General features: G+C 43.9%; 2 protein-coding genes and 1 pseudogene across 2 annotated transcripts in view; 1 reads left to right on the top strand and 2 right to left on the bottom strand.

Annotated features, from left to right (window-relative positions):
• LOC120427201 (protein ovarian tumor locus-like) overlaps positions 1–19,284 on the bottom strand; it is a 194,011-nt gene extending 174,727 nt beyond the window's left edge. The window contains exon 1 of the mRNA XM_039592061.2: positions 18,859–19,284. Within this exon, the coding sequence (XP_039447995.1) occupies positions 18,859–19,125 (267 nt within the window). The 5' untranslated portion in view covers positions 19,126–19,284. The remainder of the gene's footprint in view (positions 1–18,858) is intronic.
• Positions 34–5,195, top strand: LOC128092404 (26S proteasome regulatory subunit 6A-A-like; annotated as a pseudogene).
• A 4,446-nt stretch (positions 19,285–23,730) lies between the features above and the next one.
• Positions 23,731–27,275, bottom strand: LOC128092334 (uncharacterized). The gene is made up of 2 exons (XM_052705975.1): positions 25,005–27,275; positions 23,731–24,915 (listed from the first exon to the last, which is right to left on the bottom strand). Exons 1-2 carry the CDS (start codon positions 27,273–27,275, stop codon positions 23,731–23,733), a joined length of 3,456 nt encoding a protein of 1,151 aa, XP_052561935.1.
• Between the last annotated feature and the right edge of the window lie 612 nt (positions 27,276–27,887).

Below are 27,887 nucleotides of genomic sequence, written 5' to 3'. Positions count from 1 at the left end.
TCAATGACCGCTGGGAAACAGCAGCGGCAGGAAGCTGGGAAGAAACTGACGGAGCTTCACTTTGGGATTCATTATTCCTCACGTCGATCTTGTGCTTCGCCAACGATACTTCCCGCTCAAACGGAACGCTCGGGTGTTGATTCTTGAGGTGGTGCTTTAGATTCCCTGTCGTGCCTGACGACATCGCCTGCGACTTGCTGCAATAGTTGCATTTTCCTGCAATTGTTTTTCCCTGCTCATCCTTCACGCGAACAAAATGCTGCCAAACTGGAGATTTGTCATGCTCAGACATGATCAAACCTTAATGGAAGAAACAAAATGTTCAGAACTTCGACGGTCAGCATTTAAATATTTACTCATGTGGATTCAGCGAAAGATGGGTGGAAATTTGTTTTTTGGTTTTTATTCGTACACTCACACGATCGATCGGAAAAAAAACAACTTTGTTCACTGCACGTTCGATCATAGACTAATAAAAGACTACTCAGTTGGCTCTGAACCATGACTCAACCTTTTTATGACCCCTCGGCATGGCCGGTTCACTGTCAAAAATGACAGATCAAAATGTCAGGAACTGGCTCCACTGTCGATTTTCTGACGTTTCTTTTTTGTTTGTTTTTGTTTTGGTTCTTGAATCTTAACAAACACAAACATTCGTTTTATGTGGTGTGATTTTGCCGCCCGAGAAGAATCGATAAACCGGAACGATCGACAGCTTAGCCAGGATTGAAGTGTGGATTAAAATTTACTTTTAATTTTTATTCCATTTGATTTATTTATTTATTTGTTTATTTATTTATTTAATTATTTATTTATTTATTTATTTAATCTGGTAGCGTAAGGTTTGCACCTTTTCAATTGCTACCTCCGGTTTCATCTGTGTTTGCAAACTAAAATTAAAATTACTCTTATTATCTGAACCACGAGGTGGTCACTCCAAATATATTGCATATATTCCATAAGTTGATCCGTATGTGCATCCATATTCACGTGTATACACGATTCCTCTATGAATTTTATTTCAGTGTTTTTACAGCTGTCATCGCAAACGCACGCACTGCTGATTGTATACAAACAAAAAAAAATCCCTTGATTTTGCTGTTCTCCGGCCACATTTTTTGGATTGCAAGGCACGCCCGAGGAGTTATCGGGACGGGATACCAAGATCAGTAGAAACCGATCGAGCTGCTGAACATGGACCCGCAGGAGACGGAAGACGACCGTGCGGTGGTGGTGTTGGACTACCAACGGAAGGGCAAGCGCCCCGTGATTAAGACTACGACACGACGGACGACACGACAGACGTACTTTTTGCTCGTTGCCTGGTTGTTCCGGAGAAGCTCAAGCCGGACGATGAGAGTGAACAAGGACTCGTACGTCGTACCTCATCCTGGAAACACTTTCGGCCGAGTACGACGCGCGCGTCAAGGCGATGGAGGTGGACGAACGGCCCACCGAGCACTAATCGGACTTTGGCGGGTTGGACAAGCAAATCCAGAAACTAATTGAGGCCGTTGTGCTGCCGATGACGCACAAGGACATATCCAAGATCCTGGGAATTCATCCGCCGAAGGGAGAGCTGCACGTGGCACGCTTTCGGCTGGTACCTGTGTGGCGCAAACAAAGTCGACCTTCCTGAACCTGGCCGGCCCGCAACTGGTGCAGATGTTCATCGGATACAGTGCCAAGCTCGTCCGGGACGCGTTTGCACTAGCCAAGGAAAAGTCGCCGGCGATTACTTCCTGCACGCATCTACGCTGCAGACGCATCTAGCTGTTGCATATGCATGTTTGGCTTAATTTGGTCACCTGGAGTTCAATGAGAGACGAACATTGAAGTTTCTTGGATTTTCTTTTTATTTGTGGTTTCAGCTTAATTTTTTTGGTATTGTTAAATATGATAAAAAAAACAATAATTATGAGACAACGCGTTGCGTTGCATACGGTTTTTATTTGCCGAATTTGTCATTTGTCTGACCATGTGCCGAAGCACCTTAAAGATGCGCGCGGGATCCTTCTGCTGGAGGATTTTGTAAATATCCACATTATTGGCCCTCACCTTCGCTTAAACTCCATCCTCCGCTCCGTCCTAACATTTAGACTTGGACGTTTGAGTCCCGTTACTCACGTAACCTTCTTGATCGGCCCTCTTTTCAATCGCAACTCGCGACGTCGTCCGCTGATTCGTACGAATTGCCCCAGCGAACCATCCCGAATGCCGAGTAGCCTCAACGCGTGGTCAATTTCTTACCGTCAAACTAAACCACCCCTTTCCCCTCCGGACACTCCATCAGCTTGTCCAGCTCGTTCATGTGGTTGTGCTTGTCGATTGATCCCCCGAAGGTGGCCAACATTCCCTTCGCATCAATCTTCAGCTTCACGCGACAATCTCGCAGCTTGCACTGAACACAGCCACAGCGAACTCCCGTCCGACAAGACCAACCGAAGATCGAACGGATATTCCTCAAAAACCGCCTCAACCGCCTCGTCCGTTTCATCCAGCACGTCAAAGTTACGATCCTCGTGGTCACTTCCAATCCACGGTAGCGACCGTGCCGCGACCTTCCGCTTTTCCCACGCTTCTCCCCGTTATCCGCCGTCGAACCATAGACTAATTAAAGACTAAACACTCCGAACAAATTTTTCAAAAAAGTATGACTTCTGAGCTGTGAACCGTGTGAACCCCGATGTACCGCATCGGCTTGCCCCCCGTCTAGAAGATTTGCTTGGCAGCACTGCGTTTTTTCAATTCTCCTTTGTGCTTGTGTGCGCGCGCAAATTTTGTTTTTGTTTTTATTCCGCACCTCAGTTGGCCGGTGTATTTTGTCATAAATATTAGAAAATGCTGGAAATTGTAAGTTTTACTCAATTAAATTAATTTGCTGTAAGTATTTTGCAGTAACCAGTCTTCAGTTGGGTCCCTTATTTCTAGAGCCGTCGTTCGCCTTCGCCTTCGCATGTGTCCCTGGAAAAACTAAGCCGGCGGATTAGCATTGAGCAAGTTGGCGGAGAAGGAGAAAACAGATGTTCCAATCCGGCACCGTATTTATCGTTTATCGAGGAATCAAAGACGAGTACGAGCAGGTCCGTCGCATCAGCCGACAGCTGCAAGAATCGTTAGGCACCCAAACCGAAGCATCTCGTGCTGAAGGTGAAGGAACGGATGTACCCCAGATGGACAGCATCGAAAGATTGGAGACGCAGTTGCAGCAGCGGAGTGAGTCGTAAGTTGGATTTGGTTCTGATTCTTATAATAAATCTAAATTGAATTACTTTTTTCAGCAGATTCAATCGGGCAAGGTCAACTGGGTTAAAGAACACCTCGAACAGCCCGTGCCGGTGGCGTGTTCGTGTTAAAGGCTGATTCGCAGATGGGAAGGAACGCAAAACTCCATACAAAAAAACGCCCAAGAAAGGTCAAGGAAAGGGTCACGAAAAGTTTTTTCTTAAGCGGTACCACGGGTATGAATCTTCAAGCAATTTCAATATGGCGACTTGTATCAGAAGAAAGTGAGGCATTTTCGCAAGTTCTCACTGTTCTGTGTTCTGCGTGCATGTCCGCAAATATCGACCACACACATACTAACACAAAGTGCCACCAAGAGGCAAAAGGTAGTTACGAATATTTTTGGCACTTTTGTCAAAAACTATGCGGTTTTGCAGAAACAAATAACAAAACCAACTTTTAAGTGTAGTTCGACTATCAAAATTGTAATGCGTTGCTGATTTGTTAAGATTTTTTTTTAAAAATAAAAAGTTTTTTGCAGCACCCCTTTTGGGCGGACATTTCTGTTGTCACCTTTTGGTTCCTGGGATTAGCCACGGATAATTTCACAGTGTAATAAACAGGGCAGCTACCACCACGCGGCGCCACCGTTTTGATTAGAGGTGGGCAAAACCGCTCTTTTTTAGGAGCCGCTCATTTCCGTTCGCTCATTAAAAAGAGCCGCTCTTTTGAACGGCTCTTTCGCTCTTTTTCAAAATTTTGATAAAATGGTTATTTTTAAGGATGGAGTATTGTTTAAAATTATTTCACATTGGACTTTTATAAATCAATTGCTTTTGTTTTTGCTGTTTTGCGAACTCTTTTCTAAATTTTGATTTAATCGATGAAGTCTATAAACGCTGAAGTTTAATCAGGCAAGAGAATTATTTTTATTCCATAATCTCTCAGCTATTTAGTAGATTATTGGTATTACTTTACAAGCTATGCAATTTCAAATGCTCAAATTTGTATTCGAATAACATTTTAATTTACGATCAGTTATATAAAGAAAAGTTTTTCATTTTGTTTAGAAAATCATTTACTTTTGGAATTTCAAAGAAAATTAGGAAACTGTAAATGAATTTTAAACTTTTAAGTGGTGTTTGGCAGCAATGCTTTTTTTGGGATTCATTTTTATAAGCAATTATTTTTCAATTTAGAATTGCATTTTCAATGCCAAAAACAAATTTTATGATGCAATTTGTTCGAAATTCAATAATTATTTATAACAAATTTAAAAATCATTCCATCTTTCAGAAATCCGTAGTTTAAAAAAGAACCGCGGTTCTTTTTTTGTGAGCCATGGTTCGTTCGCTCTTTTTAATGAACCGGCTCTTTGAGCGGCTCGCTCTTTTTTTGCCCACCTCTAGTTTTGATTGAGAAAATGATACAGGTTTTTCAGACGAGTTTCAATCCCGTGGCGGTACGCAGCTGAAAAGTAACAGAAACGGAAAGATTGCGTTTGACGTTTCTTCGCGCGGTGCTTGTTTGTAATATGTTTTGATGAAAAAATCAAAGAATTGTAATTTTCCTTTTTGAATGCGACTGATAATTACAAACGTTTTAATAATTTTGTATTGGATAAAATAATATTTAAAATTCCCGCCGAATCTCAAAAAGCAGAATATTGAAACTAAAAGGACAGATTAAGTTTTTTGGTCGAAATGGAGTAAAAAAAGAAGTTGTCTTTATAGATGTCGGCCATCGTGTCATCAACAATTTATTGCTAGTACCAACCAGCTTCCTCTGGATTATGAGTCCCCTGCTCTGTCCGATTTATCCACACTCGCGGGACCAAAATGAAGTAAATCAGAGTGAAATTAAACTTGACAATAATCATACAAATATCTATGTTCTTACTGAAAATACAATAATAATCTGCAATTTTGAAATCCAACCAAACAACAAATTCAAAAATATAAAAAAACAAACATTTCAGAAATTTCAAATAACATTTTTTTTTTAAATAATAAAGAAAATTTCAACAAAAATCTGAAATTTGGAAAATCGAAATTAAAAATATGCAGAATTGAATAATAATTTTAATATTCAAGTTTTTTATAAATTCAATAGATCAAAAATGTTAAAATTCAAAAAGAATGTACAAGTCGAAATTCTAAAAGTTTTAATAATCGGAAATATAGAAATTCGTAAACACAAATTTACGAAAACCTCGAAATCATTGTTATAATCAAAAACTCTATTTCTTCCAAAATTAAAAAATCTAGAATAAAAATTTAATAATAAAGAAAATTAAAAAAATTAAGAATTTAAGAATTTAAGAATTCCTAATTTCCTAATTTTCTAACTTCCTAATTTCCTAACTTCTTAACTTCCTAATTTCCTAGTTTCCTGATATCCTAATTTCTCAATTTCTTCCTCACTTCCTTATATTCTAATTTAATTTCCTAATTTCCTAACTTCCTAATTTCCTAACATATTATTTTCCTAAGTTCACAATTTCTGTATTTCCTATTTTCCTTATTTCATAATTTCCTTTTTTCCTAATTTCATAATTTCCTAACATATTAATTTCATAATTTCTCAACTTCCTAACTTCCTAAACACCTAATTTCCTAGTTTCCTAATTTCCTAACTTACTATTTTTTTTAATTTCCTAGCTTCCTAAGTTCCTAACTTCTTAACTTCCTAATTTCCTAGTTTCCTGATATCCTAATTTCCCAATTTCCTATCTTCCTCACTTCCTAATATTCTAATTTGATTTCCTAACTTCCTAACTTCCTTATTTCCTAGTTTCCTAATTTCCAAATTTCCTAACTTCCTAATTTCCTAATTTCCTCATTTTCTAATTTCCTAACATCCTAATTTTTTTACATATTAATTTCCTAATTTTTTAATTACCTTGTTTCATAATTTCATAATTTCCTAATTTGCTAATATCATAATTTCCAAATTTCCTAATTCCCTGGTTTCCTAATTTCCTAATTTTTTAATTTCCTTATTTCATTATTACATATTTTTTCAATTTTAGTTTTTCTTGTTTTAAAATTTAAGAATTTCTAAATTTGCTTTTATTTATTGATTTCTTAATTTTGTTTAAAATTGTTGTTAAAAGTTTTTGAATAAACATTTTTAATCTATTTAATTTTAAGTTTTGAATATTTTTAATCTTTTTATTTTTTCCTCGAAAGAACCTCAAGCGCGCACACCGTCAATCGCGCTCATACACTGAAAATACGCCACTCTTTTTTTCCAAGTGCCCAAACACTTGAATGATTCAATTAAGCCGCATCTTAGATCTAATTTGTATGTGTTTGAATTTCAATCCAATCCATTATTAAATTCAAGTGTTTTGGCGATTGACTTTTTGGTATTTTTTGACACCTTATTTTCATTCGGGTGGCTCAAAAATTACAAGTGTTTTGCTCATGAATTTGCCCCACTGTGTTGAACTATTCAATGTGATGAGGAAAACACTTGAAATTGATCTTGTTTTGATTTGAAATGCAGGTTCGCGACAGCTTCATGAGACTTTGCTTTGTTTCCTCATTTGAAAGTTTTGGCCGTCCGGTTTGTTCGTTTTCCGCAGACCGCGTGAGTTCGCTGCCGTCATGTTCCAGTCCAGTAAATTGCCTGCCCGGTTTGTGACCGTGAAGATGAGCATCGCCACAAGACTGCGTCCTCGGGCTCGGGCTCCGTATAGCCAGCGGAAGGGCTTGGTCTCCCGGATTCCCGGATAGAAGCCAACTTTTGTGATGAAGTTCCTTTCCGGACTATTTGGTTAGTGGGGAGAGAATTTTTGTACCAGGAAGTGGTGCCAGTGAGAAGCAAGATTCGGATGCAGGGGCCAAGCTATGCGTCATTCGGATGGTCAAGGCACAGTTTGAGTCGATGGAACCACCGCGGTTCCACCAAAGAGAATTCCGCATCAACAAGAAGATTCTCCAGTGGCCTCCATCTCCGCCGGCACCGGTGCTTCACTCGCCGACGCTGAGGAACCTCCCAGGAAGCAGTGGTGGTGGCGGGACAACCGGATGAAAAAAATACAAAATTTTTACACACCAAGTTGTTCTTGAAGTTAGAAAATAAAAGCAGCCAAAAAATTTAATTGCGCAACATCTTCTTTATTTAAAAAAAACGAAATCCATTTCTTTTACATGCAAACATGCATTGATTATAGAAAGAAAAGCTATTTAAAACCAATAAATATAATATGGGTCATTCCACCTGAAGTGTGCAAGAAAAAATGCAAATTTGAAAATTACCATCTCCGATTTTGCTCAAATTTGGCAGAGCTGTTGAGACTATCAAAACATGCAAAAATCCCGAATTTCATCCAAATCGGACCACCCCCTCCATTTTAGTACCCTCCCAAAAAATCGACTTTTTGGCGATTTTTGAGCGAAACCCCTATCTCCAAACGACGATAACTCAGGAACCACAAATCTTAGAGGGTCGGTCTTAGACTCAATTTTGAAGGAAATTGGACGTAGAATCCATTTCCGCGATCAAAATTTAGATTAAAATATGTTTTCTACCTGTATTGCGCAATTGAAAACTTTAAATGGCCGTATCTCAAAACAGCCCTATTTATTTTTTAAATTTGACCTTACCATCGTATTCCCCGTCCGATTTTACATAAGAATCACTTATCGACAGAAAGGAATATGTTTCGTTCTGTCGAGATATCGAATTTTAAAGTTTTTAGTTTTTGAGATTACCTACATTAGCTTCATTCGCCGCATATGCTAGAAGCACTCAGAAGCGCTGTTCAATAACTGCTACCTGGTTATTTATTGAATTAAGATTTCATCCCAAATAATCATTAGCAAATAAGGCAAAAATGTAATGTACACCACTGTAGGAAACTGCTGTATACGGTGAATTTGTGTGCTAGCCCACAGTACAAAGCAAGAACGACACGCAATACAGGGCAGAATGGAATTCCCGCAGAGCTAGCAGGAAATTGTAATTGATCTTGTAACTTAAGAAAAAGTGTACGATACATTATCGTGTTAAACATTATGAATTAATATGAATACAACTCTCGTGAAGCATGATTAAGGAGGAGGATTTCTGGAAAGTATAAAACTGGAAAAAGGTAAGAAAATCACAACGATTAATCTAATGTTTTATCTAGTTGTGTTATTATTCAGTTGTGTTCATTTCGACACCGTCCGAACAATAATCTTTTTTTTGTTTGTCAATCATTTCGAAATCTTGGAAGATGATACAACTGCTATCCACATGTATCAGAAGTATATGGTATTGCTTTTTAAATTAAATGTACCAGAATTGAAAAAAAAAATCATCAATTTTTTTGATGAAACACATTATAAAAATCGGTTTAATATGATCAATCTTTCAAACCCTAAGGCAGAATTTGGGGTTTTTGCTGAATGGCACTATTTCGCTACCGCACATGACAAAAGCTCTAGAACCCATGAGAATTATTTCATCTACTACAGCCAGCTCTACATTTGTTCTCGTTTCAAATAAAAGAAGAAATAAAAGAAATAATTTGAGAAAGTGGGAAGAAATGAGGAATTAGAAAAAATATGAAAATAATAGAATAATGATAAATTTTCGAAAATTGTATTGTAAAAACTCTGTAGCATTTGCAAATAAATATTAAAAGTTCAAATTTTACTTAATATGGTTCAATGACACTAAGATTAGGAAAAATGGTGCATTTTTTTTTTTTTTTTTTTTTTTTTTTGGGGTTTAAATAGTTTTTATTTCTACATTTGTACAATCGTTTACATTTGTTCCACAGCTTTTCCCAGGTCGCCATGGGAGCCCGGGGGGTGGTCCCTGTTCCACTCGGAAGTGACTTGTGGTCAGGGGGGCCCCGGGTCTCCACGGTGCACCCGTGGGTTCTCCTAATAGACTAACAAACATTGAGCTCACTGCCAAAACAATGATTGAAATACGTGCGATTATTCCATCTACTGTCCCTAATTCCTTTCTGGACGCAATACAAACTGGTTTTGGGATACTTTTTAACTATGTACGACATCACAAACTTTGTCAACCACAGTCCTGCTTTTTCCTTCTGATTCCTTCCGTTAATTTGCCTAGTCAGTACATCCTCTGGATCTCCACAGATCCCCAAACGATCAGTCAACGTTCTTCTAAGCCACTGCCAGATTTCTTCCGTCTTTACACAATGCTTGATTTTATGCTCGTTGCTCTCCGGGACTCCACACCACTCACACAGATCATCTTGCAGCCGTCCTATGTTGTACTTGACCAGTTTTTCCTTCGAGATCACCAGATCGTTGTACAGCAAAAACATCTGAGAGCGGCACTCACTACTCAGGAAGCTTTGTCCGAGATTTTCCCACAGCTGGTTCCAATTCAAAGCTGGAAATCGTTCCTCCACCTTGGGTGTTGTCCGATTTTCGTTGATGAAGTGCCTGTATAGAGTTTGCACGGATGTTGATATTGGATTCGGTTTGAGTGATACTGCTAATTCTAGCCACTCTCTGGTGTTTCGGCTCAGCGCTTGTTTTTTCGAAAAATTTAGCAAAGTAGTGTCTTCTACCTGGTTGTTGCCAGTCCCATACAGAATGGTCTTGATGAAAAGTGCCTTCGCCTTCGCTTCGGGGTCAACCAGCTTGATCCCTCCTTGCTCGTAGTCCAGATAAAGTTGCTTCCTCTCAGTCTTGAAGATCTGTCTCGGCCCCCAGATGAACTGCCCAGCAATCTTCCGGAGTTTTGCGATGTGCACATTGTCTGGTGGGAACACTTGACAAATGTACCACAACTTCGACAGCACGAAAACGTTTAGTAGCCACGTCCGCTCGATCAAATTTAGGTTACGGGTCCGATGTTTCGACAAACGGAACTGAATGTCTCCAAGTAGCTTATCAAAATTCCGTTTGACGATTGCGGACCACCTTTCGGTGAATATAACTCCGAGGATCTTGATCTCGTCTGCCTCCCTGAATTGTTGTGGACCACCTTTCGCGTTGTTGATTCGAATAAATGCTGATTTGGCCCGGTTGAGCCTAATGCAGGATGCTTCAGCGAAGGAGTTGATAATTTGGAGCACCAAATCGAACTCTGCGTCATCCCTGATGAGTATCACCAAGTCGTCCGCGTACGCCAACACCCGGATGAACTTTCCAGACAGTAAAACTCCCCGGATGTTCGCCGATAATTTCCGCACCAATCCTTCAATATACAGCACAAACAGCACCATGCTCAGAGGGCATCCTTGGCGTACAGAGCTTCCGATCTTCACGTCCGATGTGAGAATTCCATTAAAGATGATCCGTGATGTTGCACTTGCGTACAGGTTCTTGATGCAGTTGATGAACCGCTCAGGGACACCAAATTTCTCCAACACTTTCCACAGGAAGACATGATTCACCTTGTCGAAAGCTTTCTCCAGATCCACACTCAGTAGAAAACCTTTGAAACGTTTTGATTCCGCAGCCTTGGCGATGATAGTTCTCACATCAATCAAGTTGGTGGAGCACGATTGGTTGACCGTGCAAGCTACCTGTCCAGTACCCAGCAAATCCCCAACCACAGCGTGGAGCCGGTTCGCCAGAATCTTTGTAAAGATCTTATAGTCCGTGTTGAGCATCGATATTGGTCTGAATTCGTTTAGATTATCTGCTTGGTTCACTTTTGGAATGAGAGTGATTATTCCAGCAGTGAATTCCTTTGGCGGCTTCAATGACCCATCCAGATAACGGTTGAAAAGTTCCAACATGTCGTTCTTTAACATCTCAAAATACACGGAGTAAAACTCGTAGGATATTCCGTCCGGTCCAGGTGACTTCTTTTTGGCCGCACCAGCGACCACAGCCTTGAGTTCCGCTTCATCTATCGGCCTTACGAGTTCTTGTTGCTGCTGCAAGTCCAAAGAGTTGGACACATCCCTGAGAGCTTCCGCTGAGCTTTCTAAGCTTGCAGAATCTTCCGCCTGAAAAGTTCCCGTGAAGAAGTCCTCGATCTTCTTCTTCAAACGTTTCGAATCCGTAATCAAATTATCTCCGTCTCGCAACTGGAACTGGCTGCCGTCGCAACCCTTGTGCATCTGGTTAGAAACATGGAAGACACTCATTTTTTCTCCTTCTAGCATCGAAGTTTGGGGAAATCTCGACCCATAGAACTTCAAACGATCCAACTCCATCCTCATCAGCTCCGATTTTACTTCTTGAAGTTGGTTCCTGTTGTCAGCTCCATTTCGCCTTTCCGCCGCAAGGTCGTACATCTTGGCATACAGTTCGCTCTTCGCAGAGTTGATACGGCAATTGAAGATCCTGCTCTCATTCTTGAAGAAAAACTGAGTCTTAGGCTTGACTACCGTGTTCCACCAAGTACTTCTGTTTCTGGTGTAAATCTCACGATCCTTGAGCTGGTAGAAGTCGACGACGTATCTACACGAGATATCGTCCTTGTTGAGAAGACTGCTGTTGAGTTTCCAGTATCCTCGCCCGCGTTGACAAAGCGCAGACTGGTCAACCAAAAACTTCATCACTACTGCTGAATGGTCCGAGAAGGCAACCGGAACCGTTCGAATTTCAACAACTTTGTCCAGAAACTGAGCCGAAACGTAAAACCGATCTAGCCGTGATGCCGATCCAGCGCGATGGAACGTGAATTCGACATTCGATCCATTACGCACATTCGCCACATCTTTGAGATGCATCGAGGTCGTCAAATCTTTCAATCCCTGGCACAAGTTCGCGGAGGTGCTCCGACTGTCACGTTTGTTAAGGACACAGTTGAAGTCCCCCCCAATGACAGTGTGTGAGCAGTTCCCCTTGATCACGTGCGGCGTGATCTCATCCCTGAACAGGTCGTCCCGTTCGCGTTTTTTGTTGGTCCCGGAGTGAGCATAAACATTGATAAGATTGATATCGTCACAGACAATGGACAGAATTCGTCCACTAGGATCATAAATAATGTTCCGAAATTCTTGATTCTTTCTCACAAGAATGGCAGTTCCCTTGTCATGTTCGCTTATGTTCACAAAAGCTCGGTAAGCTCCGAGGAATGAAAAATCTTCGAATAAAACTTCTTGAAGGAATATAAAATCAAGATCTTCGTTCTGAACGAAATCCCTAAGCAGTGATTTGTTGACTTCTGTCTTAATACTATTTAGATTAATGGTGGCAATTTTCTTCGAGAAGGTCATTTTAGGATGAAATTAAACTTACTTCTGTTGTTCAGGGGATGGGGATGGTGGTGGTAGTGGTTTTTTGAAGATCTGGTCGTCCGATTGTCCATCGGGCGTCGAAAGCGCTCCCTGCGGCTCGCTTGTCTCCGGAACTCCCTTGAATGACGGCGCTGACTCCTACTCCGCGAGCGAAGTGACTGCGACCTCAGCAACTTCTTCGAAGTATCTGCTCCAGGCGAAAACGACTCCGGTCGCTTCTTTGAACGTCCCTTCCGACCTTGAAGCTGCCACTTCCCTTCTTGATCCGGTTGTTTGCCTTGGTCTGGTGTCCCTACAGGTTCCAAATTAGGACGAAAGACGGGCGACTCCACGAGTTGAACTTGCAGAGCTGACGGTGGAGATGTCAGACCTTCACTCTGCTCCATTGCTGCTTCCATTGGTTCAACTGGCACTTCCGGCTTGTCTGGGCGAGACTGCTTCCCGCCGACTGGCTTGCCAAGGGGCGTCATCTGGCAGGAATCTGTTTCCGATAACGGCCGGTTCAAAAAACCCGGCAGCAGAGACTTCACCGCGGCCACATCGCTGTACAGCCGTCCTTGCGCTGGGGTCTTGGTAACTGGTGCTGCTCGTCGGGGACAGTTCTGCTTCACGTGATCGGGGCTCCGGCAAATGAAGCACTTGTTAACAAGACCATCATAATAAATTCTGGCTTGGAAGTGTCGGATCCGGATCTGTGGTGGTATCTCCTTGCTGATCTCCATGTACAGTCCGCGAACTGTAGAAAACACCGGGAACCCGGTATCTTGATGGTACCTTTCCCGGACCTGCTGCCGGACAGTGCCGTATTGCGACAACGCCTGATGGATTTCCTTGTCGTCAATCTCTGGGGGAAGATTGAAGACCCGCACGTACTTGAAAGAGTTGTCCGCATCCGAAACTGATACCTCCGTCGTTGTTCCGTCCGAGTAGCTGAAGTTCAGTACTGGCTGCAGGGCCTGGATGGCCGCACGCATCAAATTCTCATTTTTGAGCTTGATCATGATGGCTCCCAACTCCTTGTCCTTGTGGACCGAGTAGATTTCTTCCGGCTTGAAATGCTGTTCCCGGCAAAACTGGAACATTTCCGCGTCCGTAGGTTCCTTAGAACCACGTTTGAAGGTAACCTTCAACGTGTTAACTCGCACTCTTTTCTCCATCTTTCCACAAAACGTGGTATCCGGGTATAACCTCACTTCGCGCACACAATAGAATTCTGCAGATCGCAGCAATCACACAACGGACGATTCCATTGTTCCGGTTGAGATAAAAGGCTTGGAATACGCTATCGACGAGCAATAGAGAAAAAACGTCTAACCACGAGCACGACTCGACGTCGAATGCATTAAAAATTACCCAATAAATATTCCTTAAACAAAAAATAGATTGTTCAAGGTATTGATTATCTCAAAATCGTATAAAATTCATCTTACAGAACACCAGGTAGTTATTATTGATCAGCACGACTGAGTGCTTCTAGCAGATGCGGCGAGTGTAGATATTATAGGTAATTTCAAATACTTAAAACTTTAAAATTCGATATCTCTGGAACGAAACATATTCCTTTCTGTCGATAAGTGATTCTTATGTAAAATCGGACGGGGAATACGATGGTAAGGTCAAATTTAAAAAATAAATAGGGCTGTTTTGAGATACGGCCATTTAAAGTTTTCAATTGCGCAATACAGGTAGAAACCATATTTTAATCTAAATTTTGATCGCGGAAATGGATTCTACGTCCAATTTCCTTCAAAATTGAGTCTAAGACCGACTCTCTAAGATTTGTGGTTCCTGAGTTATCGTCGTTTAAAGATAGGGGTTTCGCTCAAAAATCGCCAAAAAGTCGATTTTTTGGGAGGGTACAAAAATGGAGGGGGTGGTCCGATTTGGATGAAATTCGGGATTTTTGCATGTTTTGATAGTCTTAACAGCTCTGCCAAATTTGAGCAGAATCGGAGATGGTAATTTTCAAATGGTGTTCCGCTTCAGGTGGAATGACCCATATAGTATTTCATGTGACGCAACACGTCAAATTCAAGTGTTTTGCTATTGAATTGACAGTATATTTTGGTGCCCAAAATTCAAGTGTTTTGCGATTGATATTTGAGTGCTCTGTACAGCAGGGTCAGATCATGTGTAGAACACTTCGATAAGCCGTGGGATTTTTGCTCAGTGTACCGAACTGTCAACTTTTCTTGGGGGGGTCATGAAAAGAACACGCAACATTTCATGACCGCGTTCCTTCCGATCAGCATACCGTACTTAAAACAGAACGAGCTTCAGGGGGATGATTAACCGTTCACACATCAAGAAGCTGCCCCGCAAGACGCTCAAGGTTCTGCGAAAGGTCGATTTGTATCGGTCCCAGGCATCCGTTCCGTGTGGCGTTGAACGTGGCCCGTGCAGTTCAGAAGGAGTACAACCATCGTACAAAGATCAACAATCAACTGGAATCCACACCAAGGAGAAGCGTGATGTTTATGACGTGAAAATACATAAAATATATGGATTTTGGTCGTGTTCGTAGAGGACTTCCGGCCAGTGGGGGAATCTCGAGCTATTGTGAGTGAACCTGGATAGAAATTCCTTAGTCAAAGAAGATTTCACTTAGTGTCCATACCACAAACCTGAAGATCTTTAGTTGACCACCTATCTAAGAAACGGGCGACGCCTTGCAGGTGGGTTTTCTTCTTGGGACTGCTGAGTCGTACCCCGGCACAGGTCGGTTTGATTACGTTCGATTAAACCGCACTCCCGCCTTCCCCCGGGGTTCCATGTACCGGTACCGGGAGTTGTGCCAGTTGCGGACCCCAAAAGGAACTGAAAAGTTGCTGTGCACACTAAATTTGGTCACTTTCTTAAATACATGTCCTGGCGGAAGTTGCAGCTGTGCCGGAATAAGCTGAACGCATCAGAGCTGCTGTCCGGATTGCCCATGGTCGCCTGGTTGGACAAAGAGACGAGCTTTTTACCGGCAATGCTGGCACGAGAGCAAAAAGAAGACCTTCACCAAGAACTCCAAGAAGTGGATCAACGATCTGGGCTAGAATAAATAAAAAAAACTTCAAGATTTACTGCATCGGAGCTGGAATCTACTCCAAAGATGGCAAGTTTGTCAAAAACGGCACCGCCACCGAGGAGGACGGCATCCGCGAGGAGAACTTCCAGGCAGTGACTATCGCCGCCAAGTCGTCAGCTTACTAAAGGTTAAGAATACTTATTTTGTGAAAATATATTAAATAAAGCTTTTGGTCAATGTGTTCGCAGAGTATATTGGAAAAGCACCGAATTCCAGGTAGTAGGGGAGTCACTTTTGTATGGCGGGTGGACAATTGCCAACCCTTCTCCCATGAAGTGTCCACGTCAGCGGCGCCGATTTCTGACTGAGAATTGGGAGGGGGAGGAGGAATTAACTATGTAGAGCTACTGATTGTACGATGGAATAATCATTTCTTGATGATTGACATGTTCAAGGAAATGGTCACCTTGCCACCTATAGGATGACGCCTTGCAGGAGGGTCTGCCTCTTGGGACGGCTGAATACTTCCTAGGCACCGATCGATGAAACTCGATTCGATTCCACCGAAAAGTCACGTGCGCCATCCCGGTACATGGAGCCCCAGATCCGGTCCCGGAGTTGTCACTCTAACGCCATCGCGGGCTTTCCGGAAAGTTCAGAATGCCTTACGTAAAGGTTACTCTAGCTGCCTTCATTCCTTGTGCGTCAGGTAGTCGACGTTACATGACCGGATGCGGCAACTGCTGACCAACCCGGAACCGATGGACATACGTTCCATCGGTGACTTGGGGTGAAACCGAACGTTCATGGCCCTTCCCTTGTGCGAATGTTTGTGTTTGTTAAGATTCAAGAACCAAAACAAAAACAAACAAAAAAGAAACGTCAGAAAATCGACAGTGGAGCCAGTTCCTGACATTTTGATCCGTCATTTTTGACAGTGAACCGGCCATGCCGAGGGGTCATAAAAAGGTTGAGTATGGTTCAGAGCCCACTGAGTAGTCTTTTATTAGTCTATGGTAGCGAACTGGTTTCCAGACGAATTTTGATCGTCCTTGCTCAAACTGCCTGGCTTTGCAGGTAGCGCTTCGGCATTCTTTAGCTTCTTCAAATCTGCCGATCCTGCCGGTGAGGACCGCCTCTTTTTCTTGCCGTGAGGCATTTTTGCACTTTGTAGCTCTTATATGATGTTGGAGGGACGCACGTCTGACTCGCTGCTCTGCTGATCGCAGACTATAGAAGTTGGTTTGTTTGACTCAAAAACATGCATTTTTGTAAACGTAAATGTGGTAAAATGTACCATGCTTCCTCGAAACTATATGGTGAGCTCCACGACGTCCCTAACAATGGGCTATGCCCTGTTCGTGAACTCGCTCTTGAGGTTTCTCAACAACATGGTTGAGCTCACATATTTGTTTAACCGCCTCAAATTGTAGATTTAAATTAAAATTATGATGATCTGTAAGTTCATTGGCCAAATTATAATGGAGCATTTCCATTCGAGCAGTTTTTGCTTTTTGCCTTCCTCACCTTACTGAGGAAAGGCTATAAAATCGCTCGAAAAACGAACTTTTTAGTTAGACCTCCTAGACCTACCTTCCTTTGTACATATCGACTCAGAATCGCCAGCTGAGCAAATGTCTGTGTGTTTGGCTGTATGTAGACATGTGTACCAAATCAATGTCACTGGAATATCTTGTCACAGGCTCAACCGATTTTGGCCGGAATGGTTTTAATCGATCCGTCTTAACGTCCCCTAAGTTGCTATTTAAATTCATGCAGTTTTCTCATGTATTTAAAAAGTTATGTTAAAAAAACTGTTTCATATTAAATTAAAATTATGGTAAAAAGGGTGGTTTTTTCATGAAACCCTCACATGTTATATATTTTTAGAAAGCATATGAGAAGACCTTTCTTGTGGATTAAGAATTTTCAAGATCTGGCTTACCTATCTAAAATTACAAGCAGTTTAAAAAATGGTCTGAATTTACATAACCTCAAATGGTCCCGTCTGATCGCCACGAAAAAAGCCTTGTAGAGGGATGCCATTTTCTTGAAAGGCGGTGTCTGTATAATCTTGACAAAAAGTCTGTAGGAAGTCTGTTTTTTTACTCGTCACTTATTTTTATTAGGACCTCTTATAGGTGCTGCGATCACGTTAGGGGAGATCTATAAACCATGTGGACACTTTAGGGGATTGTAATCACTCTATAAATGAGAGGAAGGCACCAACCACCTAAAGGTGGATTAAGTTACGTTTTTCTACAATGTATTTCTTAGACTGGTTGCAACGCGGCTCTACTTTGTTCTAGCTGTTTCATTTTTCAAATAGAACTGAAACAGACCACCCGCAACGCGGAGTTGCAGTTTTATTTTTCGAGCAGTATTTTGAAACCGTAATAAAACTGCTCGACAAGTTTGTTTCAAACGTGAGACGATTGGGAACTGGAATAGAACTCAGTTTAAAAAAAAAATCAGATATATAGAGATATCTACGTATTCTTACACACACACACTATGATGCTGTGTTGATAATCATACGCACACAATTAAAAGCATTTTTTTGAAACAACATTTAGATCAGCGCGTTGCGAGCACCGTGTTCTAGTTTCATTTCCGCCAGTTCTAAAAATTTAAAACTGCTCGCAATTTGAAACAATTATAAAACTTCGCGTTGCAACCAGTCTTATGGAGCGAACTGTCAAAAACTGCTCGACTGCGGGTACTCCATTTGTGGAAGATATTTCAGAGGATTTAAATAAGACACCTGCTGGGAAGATTTGCCTGAGACCTGATGCTAGACATATATTGTTGTTGGCGGCATTTTTGGTTAATTTTAATGAAAAGAATCATTCTGAGCAGCTACAGGATTTTTTTTCAAAAATAAAACAAGATTTAATATATTTTGATTTGTGACCCTCTGAAATGATAATCCCGAAACAGCGCCATCAAACATTTTGTGGCGGCTTCAGCAAGCTACGTCAGTACCACGGGCCTGGTTTTATATCAACAAAATCTAAAAAGTTTCACAAAATAGGCATAACCTTAATTTCTAGGAATTATAAAATCACTTAAAGATGCGCCAAAGGGCCATTTTATTTACATGATCATTCAAAATAGGTCCGCGGGCCACAAAACATGACCTCGCGGACCACGTTCGGTACACCTAGGGAATCATGCTCTATAATGCCAACTAAATGCTGGAGCAACATTTGAAAGGGCGGTACGACATTGCTCTTACGGCCTTTCGTCTCATTTATACTCGATTTAGCAAAGTCTGGCCAGTCTCCCTATTTAGGGTCTCTAATGAAAGGCCGTAAGAGCAATGTCGTACCGCCCCTTTCAAATGTTGCTCCTGAATTCATCTTCATTTTTACGTCCAAACAGCATATCCATAGTTATACTACAAAATGATTTTGTTTTCGTGATGCAGTTTTATTACCTTTTTATACTCGTCAGAGTTTATTCGCATCCAGCGAATGCAATCTTTGCGGACTTTTCCGTGGTACAGCTGAACATCGAATACTTGTTCCGAGAATGATCGGAACAAACAGGTCCCATCTCTGGCGACATGCTTCCGGTAGTACCCTTCTCTTTCAAGGAACTGATCGTACGGATCAGGGGCCTGGCGCGAACCAGATGCGAAGGGTCTATTCTCTTGAACGACCTCTTCTTTCCGCGTCGCAATCCCATTAGATTTACAGTCCATAACAGCAGTTAATTTCTCTGTGCTATTTCACAATTTACCAAAAATCACTTTTTTTCTGCAAAGGCAGCCATCCACGAGTCAACCAGCTACTGAGTTTTTACTTAAATGGCGGATTAGTCTATCGATCTCACTTTGTCTGTTTCGCACGCTAAAACAGCGATAGTGGAAAAATCAGCTTTGAACACACAAATAATTTACATGCAAAATCCAGATCACTCAATCCTAATTCTGAAACTGAATCTAATTAGAATCGTATACAAACCGCCCAGTCAAATCAATCCGAATTCTGAAACGGAATCTAATTAGAATCGTATACAAATTCCGTTTCAAACGCAACAACCGGTTCCGTGTTCGAACCGGTTGTTGCGTTTGAAACGGAATTTGTATACGATTCTAATTAGATTCCGTTTCAGAATTCGGATTGATTTGACTGGGCGGTTGCTACGTTTGAAACGGAATTTGTGTACGATTCTAATTAGATTCCGTTTCAGAATTCGGATTGATTTGACTGGGTGTACGTAATAAACACTGAAGATCAGAATTACACCAAAAAGCGTTGAATCCAAGGCTGTATATCAGAAACACTGAAAAAATCCAACATAGAAAGATCAAATGTTTTTTCACGTGAGTCACTCCAAAAACCAACACGATAACTTCACGTGCTTTTCATTTGAATCTCACGTGCTTTACATGTCAAATTAATGTTTAAATCATTCATCTCCAGCTGATCGTTGACAAAAAAGAATTCACTCATTATTCGGATGATGTTCACGTGAGATTCAAATGAATTTCACTTAGATTTGCCCCAATCCGCTTGTCCTTTGGTTTTGAAGAGAAAGTCACGTGAGATTGAAATGAATTTCACTTTGATTTGCCCCATTTGACTTTTCCTTTGATTGCGAAGTGAAAAACACGTGAGACTCAAATGCATTGGTTTTTAATTGCGTATGGTGAAAAATCTTCATTAGTAAGATGGCCACGGACGATGATGGTCAAAAATTTGCTTCTGGCTGATTTTGTAAACGAATTTTCTCTTTTCTTTGTTTGCAAATTTAAACTGAGCATTCAATAAGTTTTCGGTGAGTACAAAAAAGAATACAAAGTGAAGGTGCAGAAAATTTGATACTAACTAAGTTTCAATTTTTTTTCAGGAAATCAAGTTCCAGCTTCGGCTTCGGAATCCACACCAGATGCGGCGAATCGGAAGATCCGCTCTAGTTTCATCCGGCTGGCTATGGAGAACTACGAGAACCAATTATTTCGGGCGGTGCTTCCCGACGTCCGCCAGGAAGTGCCCTCAAGTCCTACGGATCCAGCGCGGAAACGGAATCGCAATCAGACTTTCCGACGCTGCGTAACACTGACCTTCAGAATCAATGGAAAAAATGTTATGTATTGTATGTGTTTTTACTATTTTGAAAAATAAATTAATTTATGCAAGCAATTTTTAAATAATTAAATTTCAATCCAAAAGAAAATACTAAATATTTAACACTCATGAATTCCAATGGAAATCCATTTGAATCGCACTACAATCTCATCACATATTTATAAGCCAAGCATTGGAAATTCATGTGAGATTTCACGACAGATCAACTTGTTTTTCATTTGGAATAACAGGTTCGTGCCATGATTTGATTTAAGTGCTTTGCACATGAAATTCACATGTTAAGCCGTATGGGGCAGATTCACGTGTAAAACATGTGATATTGCTGTGTGCCTTTCTTTCAGTGAAGCCATGCGTTGAATCCAACCATTTTCGCACAAGACCACGCTTGAACCATCGCGCCGTGTAAACAGCCCGGAACTACCCAGTCAAATCAACCCGAATTCTGAAACGGAATCTAATTAGAATCGTATACAAATTCCGTTTCAAACGCAACAACCGGTTCGAACACGGAACCGGTTGTTGCGTTTGAAACGGAATTTGTATACGATTCTAATTAGATTCCGTTTCAGAATTCGGATTGAGTTAACTGGGTATGAGAGCTATCTAAGCCCGATCTCACACACACTAGCACACCATTTGTTTTGCTGGCCGGTACAAAATTTAACCTCACTTTTTTTCGTGTACGTACACGCAATACATGCGCACGTAGATAACTCTATTGGCTGGATTCTGGCCAAAAACGCATCCAATAGAGTTATCTACGTGCGCATGTATTGCGTGTTTGTACACGAAGGGTTTTTAGGTTAAAATTTGTACCCGCCAGCAAAAACAAATGGTAAGCTAGTGTGCGTGAGATCGGGCTTAGATAGCTCTATAGAGTTATCTACGCGCCAGTGTATTGGTACTGCGGTTATGAATGTGTGTGTGTGAACCGTGTAATCTTTGAAAGTGTGCGTGTTGGAAAAAGCCGTTTTAAAGAAACGTCAGTATGAAAAAAAAATCAACCTGGTGCTGCAAAAATTCGGCGGTCCACTTTTAGCTTCCTTTTGCGAACAGTTTTTAACCCGGATCACGTTTTTTATTGTGTTTATACAGTTCGTCATCGCACAAATCGGAAAAATGGTAAGAATTATCGTTGGTTTGACGGAATTCTCTTTCAGAAAATGAGTTCTCGGTGGCCAAAACAAATGCACGATCTTGTGTGGACTCCCCGCGACAAGCTGCCGGACAAAGGAGTTCTCGGTGGCCAAAGATTAGACATGGATCGGTGCTGATTTTGGACAGAACACTTAGCAAGAAAACTTTGTGCGTCGGAAGATGTGACAAGAGATCACCGGTAACATCATCTTGTCCCGGGGGAGAACCGCTCCCAGAAGCAGCTACTCTAGCGTACGAACCTCCCCCACCCGGGAGGGAACGCTGGGTTAGTCGATGGAACCGCTCCTCCGCTAGCTGCTGCAGCGGTCGAGCTCGAAGTCTTCGGAGGTTGGCGGGACGCTGGCGCTTTCTTCTTCTTGTCCTGCTCCTCGATGTACTTTTTCCGCGCGGCAGAGCCACGGAAATTCGCCGTGTGGTTTCCAACACGACCGGTGTGGGCCATTGCCGAGCCATCTTTCCCGTAACAACCTCCTAGTAGCGGTTCGCGGTTCCACGGAGCTTTCGCTGATTCCGACTGTCGAAAATTTTGTGTGAAAGTTGGTAGCCGAATCTTAGTCGAAAATGGGAAGACGCTTGCTTGAGCATTAGGATTTCACCTGCAAATTGTACTCGGTCACGTTAGTCATAAGTGGGTCCAGAGGATCCCCCAGAAACTAATCCGTTTGGTTGATCTGCTGGTGGTTTAGTCCACGTCAAAGTTGCGCGATCAGTTCTCAGGCGGAAATCCAAAAGGACACGTGAAATTTGCTATGGACAGCAAGTCTGCTTGCATCCTTCGTGTGAAAGTTGAGCAGATCGGTTTTGCTTTTATTTCAACACGGAGCGGATTCGGGAGGAGTAGGAATTTGTATCTTGGTGACTTTAATTAAATTCATGTCGCTTAGGTGAGCGCCCCAAACGAGTGTGAATCTCAATCAGTTACGCGCTCGAAACCTGGTAATTTCCAAACCGCTCTCCGACGAACTGTTCCTTTACAAATGTTCCGATGCTCATCGCCGCAAATGTTCCTTTTTTTTCTTTGCGGTGTCAGTTGACGTCTAAGTTTGTGATTCATCTCGACATTCCAGCTGCCTTTTTACGCGAACCGTTTGCTTGGTTCATCTTGTTTTCTTCCGCAGTCTTTGTTCAGTTACTACGTTTCAAATTATTCAAAATGGTTAGATTTGGCCTTTTTTAGTTAATCAATTTTTTTTAAAAGACAGCTGAAATTAATGGCATTCCAATGGTAAATTTACTATTTTCAGGACGCTCCTGAGTCCCAGGCTCGCTTTGAAGAAAAGATTCGAATGTGCAACGGCATTGACCCAGCTACTCTACTCACAAAGCCCACGTGGATTCCTTTGAATGTCACCTTTTCCGAAATTTTCCAATTTATGGTGAACGACCCCGACCCTTTTACCGGCCTTCCAAAAAATTCTACAAAAGGAATGGAATCCTATTTGTATTTCAAAAACGGCTGGGTAAAAAGCGTAACGGGTGTAAAACTGCAGGACGTTTTTGTGGTACATGGAATTGTTCACCATTCGTTTTCGTTGAACGAGTCGCCACTCCGACCGTGGATTATAATCGGCGTGAACGGAACAGTTTTGGCCGCTCATTGCTCGTGCGCGATCGGCCTGCTCGAAAACTGTAGCCACGTTGGAGCAACTCTCTTCGCGTTGGACGGTCTTCGAACTGATCTTCTCGAACAAAAAGTAAGTTGGCGAGTTTTGAAATAAAACTAAAAAAAAAAAAAATGAAGAGTGGAAAGTACCTGTTGCGGTGAAAAAGCGGACTGTAAACTTCCCGAACTTGGACCGAGATTTCCGGATTCGGAAGAGGAACGAATAAAAACCACGCGCGCGAATTCTACAAACTAACTTTATTCTAACGGTACTTTCTCGTTTTCTTCTGCGTCCGTTCGTCGCGGCGTCTCGGTTTCGAATGATGATGGCGGCAGCGTGCTCCTGCACACGGCGGTGAAAAGGTAGGAATACCCACTGCGATTGCGACGGCGTCGTTCTGCTAGGGGTCGTTCGGGAACTCCGGAACATCCTCCCCACCTTGAGGCCACTGCCTCAATTCCTCGGGAGTAGGCACAGCTTGTGGATCGGGCGTTGGTACACGGTTGAACCGCGCCGAAGGGTCACCGTGCGTACCGCTCCTGTTGCGTCCGGATGGACCTCCTTCACTCTTGCTAGCTCCCACTGGGTCGGCGGAGCGTTGTCGTTCTTCACGAGGACCAGCTGGTCCACCTCGATGTTGGGTTGGGGTGTGCGCCACTTGTTACGCGGTTGCAGGCTCGTCAAATACTCATCTCTCCATCTGTTCCAGATATTAGCAGCGCGTCTCTGGAGCGCTTGCCAGTGATCCAGTCGTCCGACAGGCAGGTGTTGCACGTTGGGCTCGGGAACCAGGTTCATCGGCTGCCCAACCAGAAAGTGCCCCGGAGTCAAGGCCTCAACACTGTCCGGGTTGCTGGAGAGAGCGCAGAGTGGCCGCGAGTTAAGGCAAGCCTCGACTTGGCACAGAATTGTTGACAGGTCTTCGAACGTGATGGCTTCGTCTCCGAGTTCGGCCACCAGGTGCTTCTTGGTGCTTTTAACCGCGGCCTCCCAAATACCGCCCATGTGCGGTGCCGAGGGAGGGTTGAAGGTCCATTTGATGCCCAGGTTGGACAAGAATCGCGCTGCTTCCTTGCCGTTGGACTGGATCTGCTCGACGAACTCCTGCAGGACTCGATCAGCGCCAACGAAATTGGTACCGTTATCCGACCAGATTTCGACGGGGTATCCGCGCCGGGATACGAATCGCTTGAGGACACTGATGAAGGTGTTCGTGGACAAATCGCTTGCTACCTCCAGATGTACTGCCTTGGTTGAGAGGCACACAAACACCGCGATGTACCCCTTGGTTACCTTGACTCCACGAACGCAGGCGGCCTTGAGTTTGACAGGTCCGGCGTAGTCAACGCCGACGTGTGAAAATGGTCGTGTCGCCAGCACCCTTGCCGGCGGTAGATTGCCCAACAGCTGATTGGCAGTTTTTCCCTTGAGACGGACGCACCGCGTGCATCCGTGGACCACCTTGCGTACCACCGTCTGGCATCCAACGATCCAGTATTGTTGATAGATGGTAGCAGTCAGCAGCGCCGGTCCGGCGTGGAGATTACGCAGGTGTAACTCACGCACCAGCATTTCGGTTGCCACATGGTTCTGCGGCAGGATCATGGGGTGCTTCACGTCGTACGGCAAGTCCGAGTTCTGCAGTCGACCCCCCAAGCGCATGGTGCCTTGTTCGTCGAGGAAGGGGTGGAGCGGGGAAAGGATGTGTTTGGTTGGCAGCGACTTACCCTTCCGCAACAGCTCCAACTCGGGTGCGTACGCCGTGTGTTGAACGGCTCGGCTGGGGCCAGCTCCCCATTCTGACGATTGGCCTTGGTAGTCCGGCAGTTGCGGACGAGACGATTGACACAGGCCAGTGTCCGGATGATCAGCGTGAAACTGGACCGCTTCGCCAGCAGCCCCAGCTCCTCATCGTAGTTTTCTCGGATTGGGATCGCCACTAGGTGCAGCGATTTAACTACTCTGGTTTCCAACAGGTCTTCGTCGTCAACAACTGGAACAGGGCGCAGCTTCCAGAGTGCTTGATCCACCTGCATCCACGGAGCAGATCCGAGCCACAGTGGGTTGCCGAGAAGCTCGGCCGGTGTGAGCCCGCGCGTTGCGAGATCAGCAGGGTTTTCCTTGCCCAGGACGTGGTTCCAGCAGCTGCGTGGCAGGTAATCCAGGATGGCAGCTGTGCGATTCGCCACGTAGGTCTTCCACTTCCGGGGGTGAGTGGAGAGCCAGTTGAGCACGATGGTCGAATCCGTCCAGGCCCAGTGCTCGATTACGAGGTGCGACAAAGCTTCCGTTATGCGCTCCATCAGCAGTGCAAGCAGCCACGCACCGCAAAGTTCCAGTCTTGGCAGCGACACTTGCTTGATCGGTGCGACTCGAGATTTGGCTGCAATTAGAACCACGGATATGTTGCCGTTGGCGTCTACCGACCTGGCGTAGACGACGGCTGCGTACGCCTGCTCGGAAGCGTCCGAAAATCCGTGCAATTGGATTCGACCACGAAAGGGGGAGAGGTATCGTGGGATCCGCATGTTCTCGAGTAGGTGCAGAGTACTCCGCACTTCCTGCCACTCCGCCTTCACCGCCGGCGGCAGTGAGTCGTCCCAGTTGACGTCGAACAGCCAGAGTTGCTGGTACAGGATCTTGATCTTCACCAGCACAGGTGCCAACCAGCCGAACGGGTCGAACAGTTTAGATGAATCCGATATCATCTGGCGTTTGGTGAAGGTGAACGAAATGTCGGGGAGGTTGACCTTGAATCCGTACACGTCCTCCGTCGGGAACCACTGGATGCCAAGGGCCTTCACTGCTTCTCCTTGCTCGGAGAACTTCATCAGGACTGGAGCGGACTCGTCGGTGCGCTGCTCTTGGAGGAGTTCTTGGTTGTTTGAGGTCCACTTGCGGAGTTCAAACCCCGCCGACGAGAGGATCTCGACCACTTGCTGCTTCAGACACGTCGCTTCGTTCGTGTCGTCGGCTCCGGACAGGAAATCATCTACGTAGAAATCCCGTTTGATTCGTTCTACCGCCTGTGGGTAGACGTCGTCGTAAGCCTTGGCCGCCGCCCGCATTGACTCGATTGCCAGGTACGGTGCGGTCTTCGTTCCGTACGTCACTGTGCAGAGACGGTAGTGCTTGATCGGTTGATCTGGTTCCTCCCGGAAGACGATGCGTTGGTAGTCTCGGTCGTCCGGGTGCACGAGTACCTGGCGGTACATCTTCGCAACGTCTGCACAGAACACCACCTTGTGTGAGCGGAACCGCAAAGCCACCGAGAACAGGTCCGCGTTGTTGTTCGGTCCGGCACGCAATCGGTCGTTCAGCGAAACTCCCGTTGAAGTGGCGCAGGACGCGTCGAAGACAACGCGCAACTTGGTCGTGCTGCTGTCCGCCTTGATCACCGCGTGGTGCGGTAGATAATAGCACTTGCTGCTATCCTTCTCGACTTGATCGGCTGGTACCTCCTCCATGTGGCCGAGCTCCAAATACTCGCGCAGGAACGCGGTGTAGTCCTGCTTGAACTCCGGGTGTTGCTGGAATCGACGTTCCATCGACTTCAGGCGTTTTGTGGCCGCGGCAAGCGAGTCGCCGAGCGCTGGCTTCGAATCGTCAAAAGGCAATCTGACGATGAAGCGTCCATTTCCGTCGCGTTGCAGGGTCGAACTGAAGTGTTCAGTGACCTGCTGTTCAGAAGGAGTAAGCGGTGGTGGCTTGAAGTTCTCCTCCTGCTCCCAGAATTGCCGCAAGGTGCGGTTCAGGTCCATCTCTGCGTGCAGATTGACGATGGTGTGGTTGCTGTGTACGACGGCTTGGTCGTCGTATCGTCCCGCCACGATCCACCCTAGGACCGTGCGTTGGGCCACCGTTTGGCCGCCTTCGTCTTTGACCTGCCCTCCCTCCAAGAGCGCAAGAAAGACATCTGATCCAAGAATGATGTCGATCGGACCCGGTCGGTTGTAGTCCGGGTCGGCCAGCTCCGAAATGTTCTGCAACAGTTTCATGTTGGCCACGTCGAAGCGCTGCGACGGAATGGTCGAAGTCAGCTTTCCAAGAATGTAGGCGTCCGTGGCGATAACCACGACCTCGTCGAACCGGGAAGCAATTTGCAGCGTGACCACGCCGCGGGTTGTTCCGACTTCCTGCTGTCCAAGGCCGCTCACCGCCAGTTTCCCGTTCCTTCTCGGCAGCTCCAGCTTCCGGACACACTCCTCCGTCACAAGAGATGCTTGCGATCCGGAATGAGGTGTTTATTGTTTATTCGTCAAGCTTATGTAGACTACTTACAATTTTCTTACATACTAGATATTATTTCTATTGTACAGATTTTTTCGTAGTTCCGGTTTAGACATGTCGAAATGTATGTACTGTGAATTTTCATTATAAAAGCGCATCATTTGATTTAATGGCGAATTTTTTAAATAATTTGTCGTGTATGCAGTTATTCTAAAAAGTTGTGAATGTCTAAGAGTACGGCTTGGTTCATGAATACTATTGTGTATTACTGAAAATAATGCTGCTGACTGTATGCGTTGAGAAATAATGTCGTTGATGAAAGAGAGCATGGCAAATTTACGACGTTCTTGTAATGATTGTATGTTTATGAGCATGCAGCG

This window comes from Culex pipiens, chromosome 1 (assembly GCF_016801865.2).
Source record: "Culex pipiens pallens isolate TS chromosome 1, TS_CPP_V2, whole genome shotgun sequence".
NCBI lineage: Eukaryota > Metazoa > Arthropoda > Insecta > Diptera > Culicidae > Culex > Culex pipiens.
This window is presented reverse-complemented; position numbering and strand designations above follow the sequence as displayed.